At 45.6% G+C, this 18,582-nt stretch overlaps 1 protein-coding gene across 1 annotated transcript; it reads right to left on the bottom strand.

Moving 5' to 3' along the window:
* Positions 1 to 3,055: 3,055 nt before the first annotated feature.
* On the bottom strand, positions 3,056 to 16,451 carry LOC120847761 (cholesterol 7-desaturase nvd). The gene is made up of 5 exons (XM_042292767.1): positions 16,440 to 16,451; positions 15,260 to 15,383; positions 9,678 to 9,866; positions 3,196 to 3,791; positions 3,056 to 3,076 (listed from the first exon to the last, which is right to left on the bottom strand). The coding sequence occupies exons 1-5, from the start codon at positions 16,449 to 16,451 to the stop codon at positions 3,056 to 3,058; spliced, it is 942 nt and encodes a 313-aa protein (XP_042148701.1).
* Positions 16,452 to 18,582: the final 2,131 nt, after the last annotated feature.

Consider the following 18,582-nt stretch of genomic DNA (forward strand, 5'->3'; position numbering starts at 1 on the left):
GCGCTTGTCGCCTTCGCTGCGGTAAAACTTAAGGTGAGACGGAGTATAGTGCTGCGACTTTTCCTTAAACTTTTAGTGAAATGCGCTCGTAGCATGCATAATCTACGGTTTACGTCAGTGAAGCTCAAGCACGACATTTTTGCCACCCGAACATTAAACAGTTTGTCCACACCATTACACCACCCCATCGCAAGATGGATCTGGAGTCACGTTTATTTCGCTGCAACAATTATTTCCGTTACGTTGTCGACGTTACCATAGCTTCCACAGTGATAGAACCCCGAGCTCCCGTGAGAGCACATGGCTCTGTCTTGCGTGTCAGATTCGCGCAAGCTGTTCTTATATTGTTGAGAAGGAGGCCTCAGTAGGAGACACACATTTACGAACATAGTTTCGACAGTGTTCAAGCACTGCGGAAGCTATGCTAGCCTCGAAACCATAGCACAAACATGCAGACGCCAAGTATAGACCTTCTTTTGGTTTACTCATTTTCCCAGTCACCTGCTAGGCACATCCGGTATGGGTGACAAAAAACAATAAATCATTTCAACCTGCTAACAGTAAAAAAACTAGAGGTGAAGAAAAAAAGTGAATGGGTGACGGTTACGCTTAAATCCTAACTGCATTCTATTGGCGTGGCGACGGCAACAGAATGTTTTCGCCCACACTGGAACTCACGATATTTAAGATGGCCGTGTCTTCGTGAAAAAGGTCTTTTGATCGAGATATTTTCCGCGATTATTCCTTTTGGTCTCTGCTGATATGCACTGTAGTTAACCGCCTCCCCTCATGTGCCATGCATTCTCGCTTCTTTCGAAACGCGATGGAAGCACCCGGATACGCGTTATATCATCAGCTGCAAGTCCGCGTTGACAACATGTTGGGTTTATACGAAATCTGTAGATACTCTAATCTTAGATTAATTACACTAACGGAGACGTTATGGGGTTGAAGGTATTATAAACAATACGCAACGAAATTGCATATTTTATTGGGCACGACACTGAAACCTACAACAATTATACGAGAGCGCATTTATTTCATGAAAAAAAGCTTTTATACGGAGCCCGCGATTCACAAAAACGAGCCTATCAAAGCTTCATACGGCAAAAAGAAATAAGGCGCCGCAAAATACAGGGTTTCTCAAATAGCGGCCAGGCTATTTACAACGACCACAAAAATCGATTTCTTAACCTATTGCGTTAAGAGTTTGTGCAGCGTTGCTCACCAGGTGGTGCATTCTTGCTATAAAATTTGCAAAGAAAAAAGTTATCTAAGAAAAAAGTAAAAAAAAAAAGCTCAACTCCTATGTGAACACAGTGAAGCCACCGGTTTTCAAACAATAGGGCGCCCTATTGTTTGACGACCGGCGCCTTTGCCGCGTTTCCAAACAGATTAAGCCTTTTTTTTCTTCTTTTTTTCTCAGGTAAGTTTCCTCTTTGCAAATTTTATAGCGAAAAAGCACCACCTGTGGGAACGATGCCCAAAATCGTAGCGTCACAGGTTAAGAAGCCGATTTTGCCGGTTGAGTTAAAGAGCCTGGCCACTAATTAAAACACCCTCTAGTATCCCTAAAAACGCAGTACGAAAAATAGAACTGATAAACAGCCTTCACGCTGCTCATACATCATAAAAGACGGTCTTTAGCCACTGTCTGAAGGTGTGCTTCTTCCTTGTATAACATTAGTCAAACAAAAGCTGCGGCAAACATGTTTGAAACGTACATATGTATGAAGTAAACATACGTGTAACGTGCTGGGAGTGTGTCCGCAGAAAAATTCTGCCATTATATCTACAGAGAGCTCCGTGTCTTTTAAGCACGATGTATGGGAAGTGTGAGAGTAGATTTAGAGTCAGAACCAGACATGTGTACACGTTGCCCTCTCCAAAAATATTAACAATTTATGCCGTCGCTCGTTACTTGCTCAAAAGTAACTAAACGTGTTACTTGAATCTCATAAAGGAACGCGTTATTTCACCTTCAGAGTAACAAGTTACCGTTTTCGTTACTTTGACGACCAAGTACACGACAGCTTTTGTTTCACTATTTCTTTCGGTAATCGTTGCATTTCAGGAGCAACAAGTATTCATCGGTTGCGTTTCCCCGCTTCCTTGAGAATACATCTCCGACTACGCTAAAGAGTCGTCTCTACCGAGGCGCTCCACGGAAAAGCGGAGTTGTGCTTCAGGGAGAGCTGGTGAATCTAGGATTCCCCTCTTTTTTTGTTTTCTAGACATCTATAGTTCCAAGTTTACAATGGGGTTTGCGCCATCCCGTGTTGGCAACCTTCAGGGTTTAAATTTGACTGTACACAGTTCTAGAAGGATCAACCTTCTAGAAGGGCGAAGGACATTCCCGGCGGTAGAGTTCGACCGACTGCTTCAGGGATAAACGTTGTTTAGTTGTTTTTCGGGTTGCCTATCTGCCTTTGTCGCAGTAGGAGCATATTCAGGTTAGAGATAGAATGAAGTCATTTAAACGGTGCTATTGACAGTACTCCCCACAAGTAAGGAACTACAGTTACTCGTAAGTACGTTACTCGTTTTTTTCTTCTAAAAGTAACTAAATACCGTTACTCCTTACCAAAAAAAAAATAACTAGGTAGAAGTACCACGTCACTGGTAACGAGTTACGTACATATTTAGTCAGAACTCACATTCTCAATGCGAAACGCAAGTTGGTCTGCTTCCTGAATACGCGTTGTACATACGTCAGAACGCCGACCTCTGATTGGCTCTGCTTAGAAGGATAGTGGGTAGACCTCAATTCTAGCTGCCTTGATGTCTACCCACTATCCTTCTAGCCGAGCCAATCAGAGCTCGCCATTCTTACGTCACTGATACGAGAAGCAGACGAACTTACGCTCTGCATAAACTATAGTAGCTGACAGCTGATGAAACTCATGAACATTAATTATCATGCCCACACTCTTGGTTTGTTGTTTACTCTATTGCGTTATGATCTGCTAATGATAATTCCTCATCAATTGGCCAGCGCAAAATAAATGTGCGGGACTTATTTTGTTCTGCTTTTTTTTTCAGCGATTATACTCCATTACACAAAATTATCGAATTTCTGTAATGCGATTAAAAGGCGTGGGCTTCTGAGTTTTATAGCAACATGCTACGTTCAATTATCCGGAGTGTATTTGACCGCTCGCCAGGGTTCTTATTCAAAATAAATTTAGATCCTACCTGACTGATGTGAGCTTTGCTGAGGAAATACCGGAAGAACCACCAGGCATCCGGTTCAAAGTGCATCCTCTGAATGACGCGCATTTGTAGGGGCTCCTCGGGAAGTATCGCGATCACCGCCCTGGCGGTACCAAACTTGCTCCGAGCATGCTCCACTATCAAGGCCGGCCCAATGTTCTGTGTTTCCGCAATAGTACGGAGGACGGGCCACCGCTTGCCGAGTATCGACACCTGGGCATCGAATTCGTTGATACACCTGTGCGCCTCAATCCTGTTCTTGACTGTCCAATGGTTCATTGTAAAACGCGCCCAAAGGGTATCTCCACCGCTTTGTATAAATGCGTTGGGAGAAAGAAGGGAGTTTGGCTTGTGCAAGTGCTTCACGTGAGCCGTGTCGAAAGCATTTTCAATGAGGTCATGAATGTGGCAGCTGACTCTGTCTTCGTATCGGAAGAACAGCTTCCAGTCGCCTTTGGTGATCTGGGGAATGTCCTCGATGCGCCAGGACGGCTCTTCCCCTTCGGCGTGATGCCAGACAAACACGAATCCCAGCACCTCGTGGACTTCCCACTTCTTCAGTGTCACATACTCCGGAACTGCAAGGCGAAATAAAAAAACGAACATTGACTGAACTGGAGCTCGAACGTCCAAAAGCACGTGCGGACGTATCGTGGTATTATAGGGCGCTCCCAACATTTTTTTTTATAACTTTTATGACTAATACTATGTAAACGAAGAGAGAGAGAAATATTGTAGTAGCATGTAACGGAGTACCGATGTTTTGTGTGAAGCACCGTGAAGGACCTTCGTCCTCACTTACGTGTTCCGATCGCACAGGTTGATGCGGACAGGTTAAGCCGTACCTGGGCGGAAGTGGAGTATGCCACTGATAGAGCACACATTGAACTTTTTTAAATGTCTACGATAAAGCTTAGTGCTCCTTAACATTTTAGTGCAATCCACACCTTCCTACCTCTCTTGGTTTCCAAGCCTAATGGTCATTTATATTGTAAACATGCCCCGTCACCTCCAAATATCCCATTTGGTTATCGTAATGTATTTCGGATATTTGCCACGAGTACCTTGTACTATGACATCTTTCGAAAGTTTGGCCTTTGCTGAGTAATCCCTGCAGAATTGCGGACACAAGCGCAAGCTCCTGATGTTAGACTGCGCCCTGGCTGCACCACACCTAGTGTAGCGGGAGCAAGCGTGGGAGCTACCCGCTGACGCCAATTTAACATTCCGCAGTGTCAGAACGCGCAATAAATGTCGTATTTAAAAACTACTGCTGTCCAATCCCCCCTCCCTCCCCTCGGTTGGCGCAATAGTAAGCGTCGAGCTTACAGTCTTGTGGTTCTGGGTTCGATTACCCTTGAGGGACCTTCAGAGTTGTTGTTTTATCTTGTTTATTCATCCACCTGCGAGTCGCCTGCGCATGCGCGTTCGTTTCGCGTTACATAACACAGCAGTACTTTCCCGAGAGGCTGTCTAAAGAAATTTGATGGCATTTAAAAGCGCCGATTCCTTGTTCGTGGTAACAAGGTGTCTAGCAGACTGCGTAGGATCTCTCATTTTCGTTATCGTTAGGAAGGTGTAACTTGTTCCCTTACTTCTAAGTTTCTTTTTATATGTACGAGGAGCAATGAATTAATTACAATGAGCACGAGCACGAAATCAAGGTTTATTTTTAAATCCAATAGCATTTTTTTAAGCATTTCTTCCGAGCAACTAAAGGACGAGCACAGCTGATGATTTTAGTGTGTAGGACTCAATGCTGCGTCGGCACTTGTGAATTTCAGGGCGGATCCGTGCCGGCGGCGAGCGGATTTCGGAGCCGGGTGGCAAAATCCGCTCGTCATTAGCGGAAGACTTGGATCGTTCCGGGACCCATATCCAGGTTTTCCACCAGGGCCGAGTGGATTTTGCCGTGAGGCTCCAAAATCCGCTCGCCGCATGCGCACATCCGCCCGGGAATCTCCAAGTGTAAACACACCATAAGCAGGCATAGTTAGAAGCGCTACGTCATGGCTTTAGTAATCTTTCTCTACGTGTTGAATCATCTGTCAAACCAGTCAAGTCTAGTGAAGGCCAGATGACTTGCACTTTTAGTAAGCGTGCCGGTGTGTTTACCCCATTTCCACAAGACAGCAGCCACCTTGAATGTCGTCACTTGTGGTATCCGGTAAAACATCGTTTTGATCTCTTAACGCCGCTGAAGGTGTTCACAAAAAAAAATGCATGGTTGTCTCACATTTTTGTTGGCCTCACCTATATTTCCTCGCATATTCCGGGTTTAAATGTTTTATATTTTTTTTTCCTCAAGCATATACCAGACATGGAGCCCACGTGACCGAGAGCGATAGGAAGGAGAAAACGTCTATGTTTTCGAGCTCTTGGCTGGGCTCTATACTTTGATGCACCTTAATTCCGGACTCAGTTTACGCTACGATCTGATGGTACCAATCAGGCAGCGTCAAATGCTCATTATCATGGTGTTCGTCGTATTTCTGTACATATTCTGTCACAGCTGAACTAGCCATAAAGACAGACGGCTTAGTGACTTCCACTTTTGACGCTGCTTGATCGGTCCTATTAGCTTGTAGCGTCTGCTACGTCTGAACTTACGCTAAAATGAAGTATAGCTTACTGTTTGTGTACACTTGCGGATTCGTGGGTGTATCCGCACACGGATTTATCCACCGCCAGGCGTCAAGCTAAGTGCACTTCGCTTGCGACGAAATCGGCTCACCGTCGGAGGAATACTCGGCCGCGAGAGCAATCGGTTCGGGAAAAATTTTTCCCTTGTGGAAAAATTTGCCGTGCCACCGCAGCCATTCGAAACGCGAGGAAACAATGGCGTTTGCGGATGTCACATTTTTATATTGCAGCTCTTCTATCAAATACGAATTGCTAAAGAGTCTGACGGGTTAAAAGGGCTGTGGGGCTAAAGTGTTTTTCTATGTGGTATCCTTGAAGGGTTTCTCTGTAGGGTATTTCTGAACGGTTTTAAAGGCCTGTGAGGTCCCATAATCCTTCAAGTCTGATGGGCCCTTTAGAATTATTTTCAATAGGGATGGAAGCGTACTGAGGGATAGGTGAGTCCTTAAGGTCAAGTGACCTCAGGGGCTGGTCGTGTGACGTCAGGGGGGTCACGTGACTTCGGGGGGATGGGGGTCACGTGACCTCGGGAGTCGCGTGACCTCGGGGGTTACGTGGCCTCGGGAGGTCACGTGACCTCGCGGTTACTGCGACGGCGACGCCGACGCCGACGCCACTGAAGCCGGAAACAGGCCCCTAAAAGCTGCGCTCTAAAAACGACACTAACTGAGAGCACAATATTCAGGTGTGTGTCATGCTGAATGAACTTAGTTGCTAGCATTATATTATTCTGTGTGTTGTCACCGCTGATGTAAAGTGATAAGATTCTTTAGCATGTTTAGGCCGGGCACTTCTGTCCAGTATTTCCTTTTTTGATATTCTCCCCTCATTGTCATCCGTTCACTTCTTGGAATTCTCAACTATGTAATGCCCGAAAGTACCCTTAAAACAAAGAATTAAAGGAATACGCTCTAAACAGTAGGTAAGTGGTAAACTTGCTGCATTTTAAAACTGAAACGCTGATGTGCAATGCAGCAACAGCGTGACCACTGCTTTAGACTGAGACGACTTTGATTTGCGAAAGCTTTCTTAACATTGTTTTAGATTATCTAAACTTCGGTGAATAATTCTTTCTTGATTATCGTTACGCTGAACGAGGAATCTTCGAATTTTACACCTCAGAGGCTCCAACCCAAAGAGCCTGCCTATATATCCCCAGTCGATGGGTTCAAATCCCAGCCGAGCTGCCCCCAGTCTGACGGAGGTGTATAGTGTCGAATACGCCGCGTAACAGAGATTTTAGTTGGGCGTCAAAATAAATCCAGTTTGTCAAACTTAACGCTGGTTCAGACATCCGCAACGAGCGTGTTATCTACGAATACGCCTGAATCGGGACCGGAACGGCCGCTCTGCGCCGCGCATACACACACCTGCAACCACTGCATCATGCGCAGCGAGTCGTCAGCACGGCGACCGCTTCTACGACGCCGTCAGCTGTTTCAGCGGTGCCTCTAGAAAGATGGAGACGCGCTGCCACTCAATGCCGTAACAGAAAGTAGAGTTTTCTATAGACCTGTCCAACAAACGCCTTCTGCGAGCTGCCATCTTTTCTTACTGGACTGTTAAACGCCTTCTGAGCACGCGCAATAGCGCCTCTTGCGAAACAAATCGTACGCCGCGCCTGCGTAACAGTCCAGTGACTCGACATTTTTCGCCTGGGCGATAAGTGATGAAAAGTCTATAGCCTGAACCTTTATTTTTTTTTTTTTTAGGATAAGCTTGTAGTGTCGAGTGGATACAAAAAAAAATAAAAAAAAATGCTGTACGCCGTCTGGTTTATCACGATCTTAATACACGACTTTGCCAAAAGTACAAATCTTGCCACACGCCTTTCTATGATTACAAATGACGATGCAATTTTAGCAGTGATATAGCAACGTGGAAATATGATTTCGTGGTCACATAGACGATGTGAGCGTTCAGGACTGCTAACAAGAATCCTTTTTCTGGGGTGATGAGAACGCGTGAAAATTCGCATCTTTAATACGGTACGCGCCAGTAGTACCTTGAACTTGAACATACGCATGGCATGTTCAAAACAAGGAATTGGGGCAGTATTCGAGGGCGCAAATGCTAAGGAAGCACCACTTTATACGAAGTAAACAAACACGACGGCACGGGCATTTCTGCTGTCTTGAGAGTGCCGTCACGACATTGTCGCACGATATAGATGGATCTTCCCTTCTAGTAAGTGCTGAGCTATCACAGCGACACACGCCGAAAATTCACAGTCAAGGATAGCGCTTTTACGCGGAACGATGAGCTTCCATTACGCTGACCACATCGACGATCAGCACCAACGCCATATTTGCAGATAGAAGGAACCGCGACCCGCACGACCGGCATGCAACGCGCGCGGCCGAGCTCTCATCGACCTGTGATTGGTCTGTCGGTGCGGTCGCTCCTTTCGTTGCCGAACGTAGCGAAAAAATTCAGCCCGAGTCAACACCTTAACGTTACGAACAGGAACGAGACGGCGCTTTGGCCTTTCGTTGCTATGGCAATTCGTTGTTCCAGCCCGTTGCATTCGTTCGTAAGCGTAGTGCTCGCTCCTAACGGAAGTGTATGAACGGCCCTTTAGTCCCCGGTTCCGAATACCCCTTGCCCTTCGTTTGTTCGGCAGGTTAAGATTTCCAAATTTGCCTTTATCTTTTGGCACTGTGCACACAGCAGGTTTGTGGCATTTTATCATCAACTGCATGCGGTCTGGCGTCGTGTACGCTCGAGGAGGAAAAGGAATGAAGTACGGAGGGGAGGAAAGGAGAAGGGGGTGAGGAGGAAACTGGGGGAGGGCCCCCGGAAAATTTGTTGTGGAAAAAAAAGAAGGGGAGTCGCGGTCGGGGAGGTACCTTAGCAATATTTTTGTGGGTAGTTTGTTGTTGGGAAACAGACGGACAACTTTCAGAACAGGAGCAATAAGTGTGCGCTTTTCACATTAGGACTATTTTTCAGGTTTTCAAGAACGTACTAGATTAATGGTTTTGATTTCGTACAGCTGCTTTCTTAGCATTTAGAATTGGGGTTGTTTTGTTTCTAAATTTCACAATATGAATTATAGTATTTTTTTTCTTGGGACTGGGTCCAATCCTGGGTAAAAATCTTTTTTTCAAACTATTTCAAAGGGGCTGTTCCTATTCCGGTTAAAAATCGTCGCGGTACGCTCAGCCGATGGTATTAAAATATTAACCCAATTAATTATCTGTGACAATAAGACGCCAGCGTTTAGTCAAAGATCCAAAAACAGAGTTTCTAAATGTGCTAGAACGCCCTAAGCACGTGAAAAGAAAATATCGCATTTCAAATCGCCTACCCTGACAACAAGGTACCCACGAAAAATCGCCCGGGGGTGACCCCAACCCCTTGTCCTCCCCCCCCCCCCCCTTTTTTTTTTTACAAGAAGCCTTTGGGGGCATTTCTCGGCCCTTCCCCTATTTCCTCCTCACCCCCTTCCTTCTCCTCTCTCTCTATTCCCCCTCGCCTTCCTACTTTCCTTCCCCCAATCCTCCTCTCCCTCCTCGTTTACTCCTCCTCCTCGAGCAGAGTGCAACGCACTCCGTTTCACCTTCAGTCCGAGCGCAGTGGACGCCACGAGCCATCCCAGCCGATCCAGCGCCGGGAGAAAGTCGCGTGACCTGCCGGTGGGGCGGGGCGACACAGGGAGCTCAAGGTCGCATGACACTCCCTCAACGCCGCATTGGCTGGGATGGCTCCTAGCGTCCGCTGTGCTCGGACGGAAGGTGAAACGGAGTATAGACGAATCTGTACACCTGCCGGTAATATTTGTTCCGTTCAGCTTGCACAGCAAGTACTCCTAGACTCACCTTTAGGCGCGAAAGGTGCGTGAGTGCAGGCCCCCGTCGTGCCGCTGAACCTCCAGCCGTGGTAAGGGCACTCGATGCAGTCTCCCACCACGCGGCCCACGGCGCCAAGGTGGGCGCCCAGGTGCGGGCAGTAGGCGTCGGCTACGCAGGCAACGCCGTCTCTGGTCCGGAATGCCACCAGCTCCAAGCCTGGGATCAACGCGCAATCTTTTACGTCGCCTTAATTCGAACGCAATACATATAGAAAAAAGCACTAGGAAGCAAACGACTAGGCTATTTATTAAAGTAATGCAAAGTAATGTGTTACTAGAGGAAACATGTTGACTTCATCGAAGTGATTTGTTATCTGTCCAGGCGAGCCCAGGTGCCCCAAAAGGCTAATTTCTTTTTCACGTGAAGTCGTCCCCCTTTGAAAACCTTCGGTTAAAATATACTACATTATCATAGCTGAATTTTTTTTTCCGGTGCGTGTGCAAGGTTGTAGTGTTGTAGAGTTGCCACTCCGGATTTCGAATGATTCCGGAACCTTACTGCAAATTCGCGACCCCGGAATGCAATGGGAATGTAATGGTGGCAGCCCTTTGGGAGTGTAATGGGAATGGAATTAGATGCTTTTTGCCCGGAATGGAGTGATGATGTACTGGGCAGGGTTGTTATGCGAGATGTGTCAATTTTCCCATAGTGCCTATGGGCTAATAGCGCAGTTCGCAAGCACATGGTAAGTGGTTCTTGAAACAGCATCATTATACTGGAGGTGAAAGACGATTCGGTGGTCTAACTGGCTTATCCTCCTTCGAGGGTAAAAATTGTGCGCCCTCAATGAAGCCATCCAAACTAAATAGTTGTAGACAAACAAGAGGTCGTCCCTGGCCCCGCGAGACGTGACGAAGCGCCTGTTGTATTCACGTGAAAGTAGCATGTAGTTTTTAACCAAGGTGCCGAACCGAGCTAGTACCGAAAACCAGAGCAAAGCCGTTATTATCACGATAGCGTCAAAGAGCTGGTGCTACAAAAAATCCGGCGTCGGCGTCAATGTCGCGGTCAGCGTCGGCGTCGGTGGGACTCGAAAACCCTCACGAATGTCAGGCAACAATAGATATAAAGGAATTCGCGAAGATCTCGACTTCGACGAGTAAGAGTGCCAAACTGTGGTTCGTGTGAGAGTGTCTGTGTAGTGAGTGAGTGAGACTCTCAATGCCCGTGAACGTCGAAAAAACACGTGAACAAGAAACTTTGTAATGAGTACAGAGCATTGAAATAGTGCTGCAGAATGTGAAGATCACGTGTCAGAACAACTAGTGAAAAGAAAATTGTACCGTGGACAAATAAAAGGAGGTTGCGTCACGTAAACTAGATCGTTGTGTGACTCCGGAGCAGGAGAAGGGAATGAGAAGGCGATGGGAACGGTGCCTGATATTTCTATCTCTTTCTATTCTTAAAAGCGAATCTTAAGCGTCCTCCAATTTTTTTTTTTTAACTGGACCGGAAATTTTTTTTTTTTTTTTTTTCTGCCGAAGTCAAACACTTAATGTCGGAATGGAACCATAATCTCACCTGGCTGCTACCGGTGCAATGGAGACGGTTCGACGTAATAAAATATGAGCCGCACCTTTTTGTGGGTGGGGGCGCGAAATTAATTAAATATTTCCGATGGTGGCGTCAGCGGCTCGGTTTTGACTAAACAAACGGCACGACGACATGGAGACAGCTCAATAATAGGGAAACAAAACAATGAAAGCCGTTTACAACTCTTTGTAACGCCGAATTAGAGAGCAGCTCTTGAGGAGGAGGAGGGAAGGGTACTGGGGGTCACGTGTTCTCGGAGGGGGGGGGGGGGAGGTCATGTGATCTGGGGGTGTGGTCACGTGACCTTGGGGGTCACGGGACCCCCAGGTGACGTGATCCCCCAGACGAAGTTTTCCGCTAGATTTAGCGGGGAAATTTTTCCGCTAGATTTAGCGGGGAAATTTTTCCGCTAGATCTAGCGGGGAAATTTTTGCGCTAGAATTAGCGGGAACATTTTTCCGCTAGGTCTAGCGGGGAAATTTTTCCGCTGGATTTAGCGGGGAAATTTATCCGCTAGATTTAATGGGGAAATTTACCCATAATGCACCGCGCGGTTACGCCGACGGCGACGCCGCTCAAGCCGGAAACGGGCGCCTGAGAGCTGCGCTCTAAAAAGTAAATTTCCCGCTTGCGTACACCACGAATTGCCGTCGGCAAGTCGGCGTGGAGGCGTACACTTCTATACCTTTTTTCACGTTACGATCGACAGCCAAAGACGCCACGAACCGCCGGAGCAAATCCATAGCTCGGAAGGTGTCACGTGTCATTCCGGTTGGGCAGAGCGACGCGGGGAAAACGAAGTCTTAAGGCAAGCTACGAACTATGAAATGGCTTGTGTAGCATGGTAGCGCCCATCGCGGTACATCGTAAGGTAAACCGGAATATATCTTACAATGCCGGGATGTCAAATAGCTATTCTTTGGGTGGGGGTGTCTATTTTATTTTCTTCCTGCTAAACAGTATTCCTCAAAGAAGCAGAAAGACAACACAAACACCAAAAGAAAAACAAAAAAAAGGGAAGGGTTTCGGCGCTTTCGTTTCGCTTTGGCGAAATCTGGAAGTGCCATGAGACGAAGCCGCGACAAGCGCGACAGTGCGGCGTCGGTCGCCGGAAGGCCAGTCGCCTAGAGCCCTGGACACTGCTTCAAGAAGGTTTATTTTCTGTGTGTTTTTATAAAAACAGCACGTTGTCCATGGTCTGTTTATATACTTTGTTTCCAATCGTTTTTCGACAGGGTTTAGTTGTCTTTCTCCTTTTGAACTCAGTCATTCGAGGAAGTCGTTCGGGCGTGAGGTGTGGGTAGTTTGCCGTTTCGATCTGGGTGTGCATCGCAAAGTGGGCCGTCGTGTATCAGTATACTGCGTGATGACAAGTGCTGATTGTTGGGCAAGTTGGTATGGTAAGTTAGAAAACATGATTGCGCTTTGAAGACAGGGACATAGGAGGAACAGACACCACATAGCTCTTTAAAGACAGGGACATAGGAGGAGCAGACACCACAGAGGCACAAAGATAAGACTGTTAGAGAGATTATGGAGGCTGACGCTATAAATAGTTCCGGCACGTGTTGTGTCAGTGTGGTGTCAATTGACTTGGCGGATAAGGAGTTAGCGTACTTGCGGTCCATGGCGGCCACGGATTGGTTGAGGTGTGGTGTGGTGACGCAGTGTGTTTCTACTCTGGGGCTCTTCAATTAAATCAGTTGAAAGTTAGCGCGTTATGGTGTCTGTTCCTCTTATGTCCCTCTCTTCAAAGCGCAATCATGTTTTCTAACGTGCTGCGTGATGACCGCTAAAAATCCGAGGCTAGGAGTTGACTGAATGGGCCACTCATCTAGAGTGGCTAACAATGTTATCATACTCTGGCAGACCAAACTCCTGCTGTCTAAACAACTAACGACTTACTTGTTTTTATGGGTAATTTGCGAGTACGGTGCGTGCAACTATCATGGTGTCACTGTGCTTGCTGGCCGACTGCCTCCACATGTGAGTGCTACACTTTGGTACTGTTTCCACGCGTCTGTACAACCGCGTAATTTTCATACAACGATGTTTGCGTTAAAATAGAAGCTGACAAGACGAAATTAAGGATATATTTGTTTTCCTGTGCTCATTTCCGCAGCACGGCTTCTGATGAATCTGTGGGGGGTATAGGGACCGTTTGCGATGAAATTGGGCGCTTTTAATTTTTGGCGTCTGTTGCAACTCTCAAGCCTCTTACGCTTTATCGCAAGATCGATGTCTGTAGTGTCACCAATCAACACGTCCTAGATAACAAAGATGTAGTGCTGAATGAGATGGGCGTGATCAGAGAAGGCCAATGCTAGGCACAGATTGGACACGACTATAGCGTAAACGTTTGGCTCAATCGTGACTCGAAACCGAGCTCTGAGGCAGCACTCGTCTCCAATCTGAGTCCAGCGTTGGCCTTTAATGACATCATCTCATTCAGCACTCCGGCTTTGTTACCTAGGAGGTGTCGCATCAAGTGCCACGAAAGGCCTTGTGCGATCACCCTTCGCCTAAGTAGAATGAGTGCTTAAGCTTTTGGAAACATTTGCAGTCGGCTCCGTGTTTAATAAGATCAGCAACTTTATGCTTTTTTTTTTTTTAGTAAGAAATGTGGCTGTCAACGGCCATTTTTTCACGTACACAAATTAGAGGAATGGAATTGTGAAGTTGAGCCGTTCCAGCAGTGAAAATAGGCCCAGTGGCTCTGTTGCAAGGAGGGGAAAGGATTGGCATTGTCGGAAATTTTTATTCTCTGGAATGGTGTTGCAAAGGAATATAGATGTCCATGACGCAACACTGAGGCCCAGTTTTTCCCTTCGCGGTGCGCATCATATTTTCTTATTCAGACAGGTATTGAATAAAGGTGAGGCGCAGTTCTGATAAATGAACTGCTTATCCTCCCACTCATCCAGGTCATTGCTCTTCCCGACAATGTTTGACTGATTGTCACGGGTGGCCACCCAATAAAATTCTGTGTCAATATTTCTCGCCGTCTGCGAAATGCTTCGACTCAGTTACTCGGGCCCTATTCACAACCATTGGTACACAGCAAGAGGTTCCATCTTCTATCTGTGCGGTTCTTACCTTTCTTTAGGTAAGTGTTTATTCTGTATTATGTTGTGCCCTTTCGTAGGCAAAATAATATGTTGTTGTTTTTTGGTAAGGAAACATATTCCCACAAAATATGAGTTCGATATATATGCTATGTGCCACACAAAATTATTTGTGTGAACTGTTTACTGGCATTCCGTTATTCGCGTATTTATAAACATTCCCTTTTTATGATCAAAACGTACACATGAACACCATGGGGCAATATGTGGGCATTTAAGGTGGTTGCGTCTATACCCCCGAAGTTGCCGAAATAAGAGATCGTGTGAGTTCTTTCCGCTGAATAAAAATAAATAACTTAGAAAGAGAAACAATATGAGAAAATTATTTATTTAGATCTGTTTCATTAAAGTTTTCCGGTATCTTGGCCCTTTTACGCATTTTATGTAAGCGGAGATGCCGAAGAGCACTATAAGACGATCATACTGATGATTTTTTAATTAGGCTCATGAAGAAGTTCAAAATGTAGATTAATCCACCAAAACATTCGTGATTAGATAAATATTTAAAAAACGCCTCGTCCTAAAAAAATACATATATTTAATCCCCGCAATGGCAGTTTTACGAGTGCAGGTCCAAAGACAGTTTTGACCTGAACTAGCACAACACCACCTTGGATAACCAGTGCGTGTGTACTAGAATTGTGACGCCATCACAGTGAGATTGAGCGAAGACACTGATTGAACACAAGGGCTGCGTCAGCGCTCGGCTGGGCCTCGTGTCCAGTTAACGCGTCGATGGACACTCGGCATTAGGTTCGGGTCCAATCGCCGAGTTGTCGCCATCAAACTGTGACGACGTTCCATGGTGGAAGTGGAAGATGTTTGCAGGCCTTGATTATTATAGGTGGCATTGACTAGCGACAGAAACTCTAAAAATTGAGCGTCACTCACCGAGAAGGTCTATTCGTTTGACATCCTCCTTTCCGAGCTCAGACGATTCCAACACCGGGATCCATCCATTGGGAAAGACAGGAATTAGATCTTGGCGGGGATACCTCTTCTTAGACAGGCCAAGCTGTGTGTGATTTTATAGATGTATAAAAAAAACGCTATGTATATGTCTTACACACTAAGATGCATGTTGAGAAAAGTTGTAAACTATCTTGTGTTTATAAATTCGCATACTTGTTTTGGGTTATTTCATGTCATTTTTGTTTTACTCGGGTTAGAATTATCAGCTATGGGTTGGGCACGAAGTATTCCATTCAGTCAAGTTTTATTAGCTCGAAGGCGCTTTAAAAAGAACTCTCGAGCGCTTGAAACGAGGGGGATAACTATTGCATTAATTGCACAACATAAAAACACAAACAAAAATTGATTAAAAATCACACTGTACACACTTGACAAACCGTTTTTACACATGTCACGGAATTTCTTTTTTCTTTCTTATTCTGTTTCTCGGACAATGCATGCATAAGCAAGATCTGAGTGGCGCGATGGCGACCATCAGTTGAAGAAAAGATTGGCTGGCCAAGTAGCAGGCTTGTGGCTTATCAAAGACGCAATAGGGTCCTAGGTATCCTTTTAGAATTTTTTTCAGCTTTACCATGCTACCGAGCAGGAATCTAGACCCATACAAGATCACCAGGAGTGTAGCATGTGTTTATATGACGCAGATCGTAGATCATTTTCGCTCTGTGTTGCTGCCTAGCCGTGCTATGGTGCCTTGAACGCGTCTTCGACTGGTGTGTTTACCGCGTCCAAAAAAGTGGTCCTCTATTTACGCCTGGTGATGTCAACAAAATGTCATGCTGTCGCCGGTCGCGATCCTGGCGGCGTCCCAACAGCTGTGGGGTAGGTGGCAGATGCCTGTTCCGCTGCAGGTCGCTTTCCAGTGTGGCAGTCCACGGAAGCTTGGGCAGCCAGAAGTTGGGACGCCGTGACGACAGCGACACTCGCGTTCGCTTGTGCTACTCGCACTTTCTCGTTAGCATTTCTACGACCAACCAGCAGGATCGCGACATGCAACATCATGACACTTCAGCTTCTGTGACGTCATTTGTTGCCCTTGAGGACCAGTTCTTTATATATGGGCGCCATAGGACGGTAAACACACCAGTCGAAGACGCACTCCAGGCACCATAGCCGTGCGAAGATGGGCGAGCTGGCGGCGTCGGGCCTCGGTATCACAAGAGGGGAAATTTAAAAGAAGGTCATTAGAGTCCGTGTCGAAATGTGGTGTCCAATTGTACACACCACTTCGCGAGCGTAAACAAGGTGGAAAGGAGAATAGACACACTTTGCAATGCTGTGTTGTTCTTTATCTTTATTCTTTCTTTCTTGTGTCTAGAAACAGCCGAAGCCTGAATGCTGGTACACACAAATACACTGTACAAAAAGGAAACACAAAAACATTGATCCTAACAAAGCTGAATGCTTAGGGTATTTTTAAACGAGCGTTCACTGTTTAGGATATCAATCTTCGCGCTGAGTATATTAAAACTATTTGGAATGCGCCACATGGGGGAAAGTGAACAAAACTCTTGCACATAGAACGTGTTGGGGTAGCGACTGCTCACGCGTGAAACGGATAAAGAGAGCAGAGACGCAAGTTTAGAACAACTTAAAGTTCCATGCACAGCTTTGTGCAAAAATGCATAATCTCGAAAATTTCGCCGAGCTACTAATGTCTGCGAATTCATCCTGTGTAACATAGACTCGTGACTAAAAATATCCGGCGACCGTAATAACGGTCGTACACAATGCGTGCCAGCTTCCTAGGAACATGTTCTAACCTCTCAGAGCCTGCCACACTCAAACAGTTCCAGACTACGGAACAGAACTCCAGTTTTGAACGCACAAAAGAGGTGTAAAACCTGACAAGACACGATGGCTCCTTGAAATCGCGGGTTATTCTCGCAAACAAACCTAAAATACGAAAGCATGAACTCACCAAATTTGACAAATGTGCATCAAAACTGAGTGAGGGTGGAATCCACATAGACGCCCAAATCCCGCACACAGTCCACTCGACGTAATGTTTTATTATTTAGCTTATACAAAACATTGAGAGCATATTTTTTGCGTGATAAAGAAATGACAAGCGTTTTTTTCTGATTTAAACCTAAGTTTTGCATCTCGCACGTCGCATCATAACGAGATTGCAGATATGTCTTTTTATAAGATTTCGCAATCAGCATCCGATTTGATATGTCTGTAGATCTTAATGTCATCGGCGAACTGGAGCAATTTGAAATGTTTTACACAAAGATAAATGTCATTAACAAAACTATTAAATAGCACAGGTCCCAGAGTTGAACCCTGGGGAACACCAGGAGGACATATGTATGATCTCGGTTACTTACCGCTAACACGAACTCTGTTATTGCGCCCAGTCAGGTATGTTTTGAACCACAGACATGATAGCAAAGACACTCCATATAGTGACAGTTTGTAAAGTAAGAGTTCATGATGCACAGGGCCAAATGCCTTGCTCAGGTCAAAATAAATGGCGTCGACCTGACCATGGTTGGCGACGATACGACCAAGGCAATTAAAATAGTCGGCCAAGTTTGTTTCTACAGACCTAGACCTAAGAAAACCATGTTGTGATAAGTTGTGATAAGTTTAAAATTTATTTAAAATGAAATGTCTTGAAAGTTGCATTTCTACTACGCTCTCCAAAAAGCTTTGAAAATGACGAGAGTATTGACACAGGTTTATAGTTTGCAACATCTGAGGAGTTCTCTGATTTTAAAATTGGCACTACAACTGCTGACTTCCATTTTTTTGGGAAAATGCAATTTTTAAGTGACAAAAAATAAAAATGTAAGTCAAGACAGGCACAAAAGCATCCAAACAGCCTTGAACAATACATGAAGGTATGGCATCAAAACCGGACGAAAGTTTTGGTTTCAGATGTCTAACGGATTTTCCACTGCTGCATGATCAGTGCTGAAAGGGCCGAGGACGCTATCAGTGTTCGCCAAGTCAGCACCGTTAAGCGCCTGTGCACGTGAGTTTGTAGATTGTGTATCATGGATAAAGACGGCTGAAAAGTATGACGCAAACAACTCACATACAAGAACGAGGTCTGAGTGAAAACCGGTATCATTCGTCAACGTAACGTTCCTTGCTCCCGTTTCCAGTGCATCTCTTTTATAATTTCACACAATGTTAGAATTATTTAATTAGTCATTCTAAGCATTGTTCCTAAAATAGTTATTTTTTCTCTTTGATAAATAAAGTTTACATCTGCCCTCGCACGACTGAAT

The sequence above is a fragment of the Ixodes scapularis genome, unplaced genomic scaffold (genome assembly GCF_016920785.2).
Source record: "Ixodes scapularis isolate PalLabHiFi unplaced genomic scaffold, ASM1692078v2 PGA_scaffold3__209_contigs__length_174095766, whole genome shotgun sequence".
NCBI classification, from domain to species: domain Eukaryota; kingdom Metazoa; phylum Arthropoda; class Arachnida; order Ixodida; family Ixodidae; genus Ixodes; species Ixodes scapularis.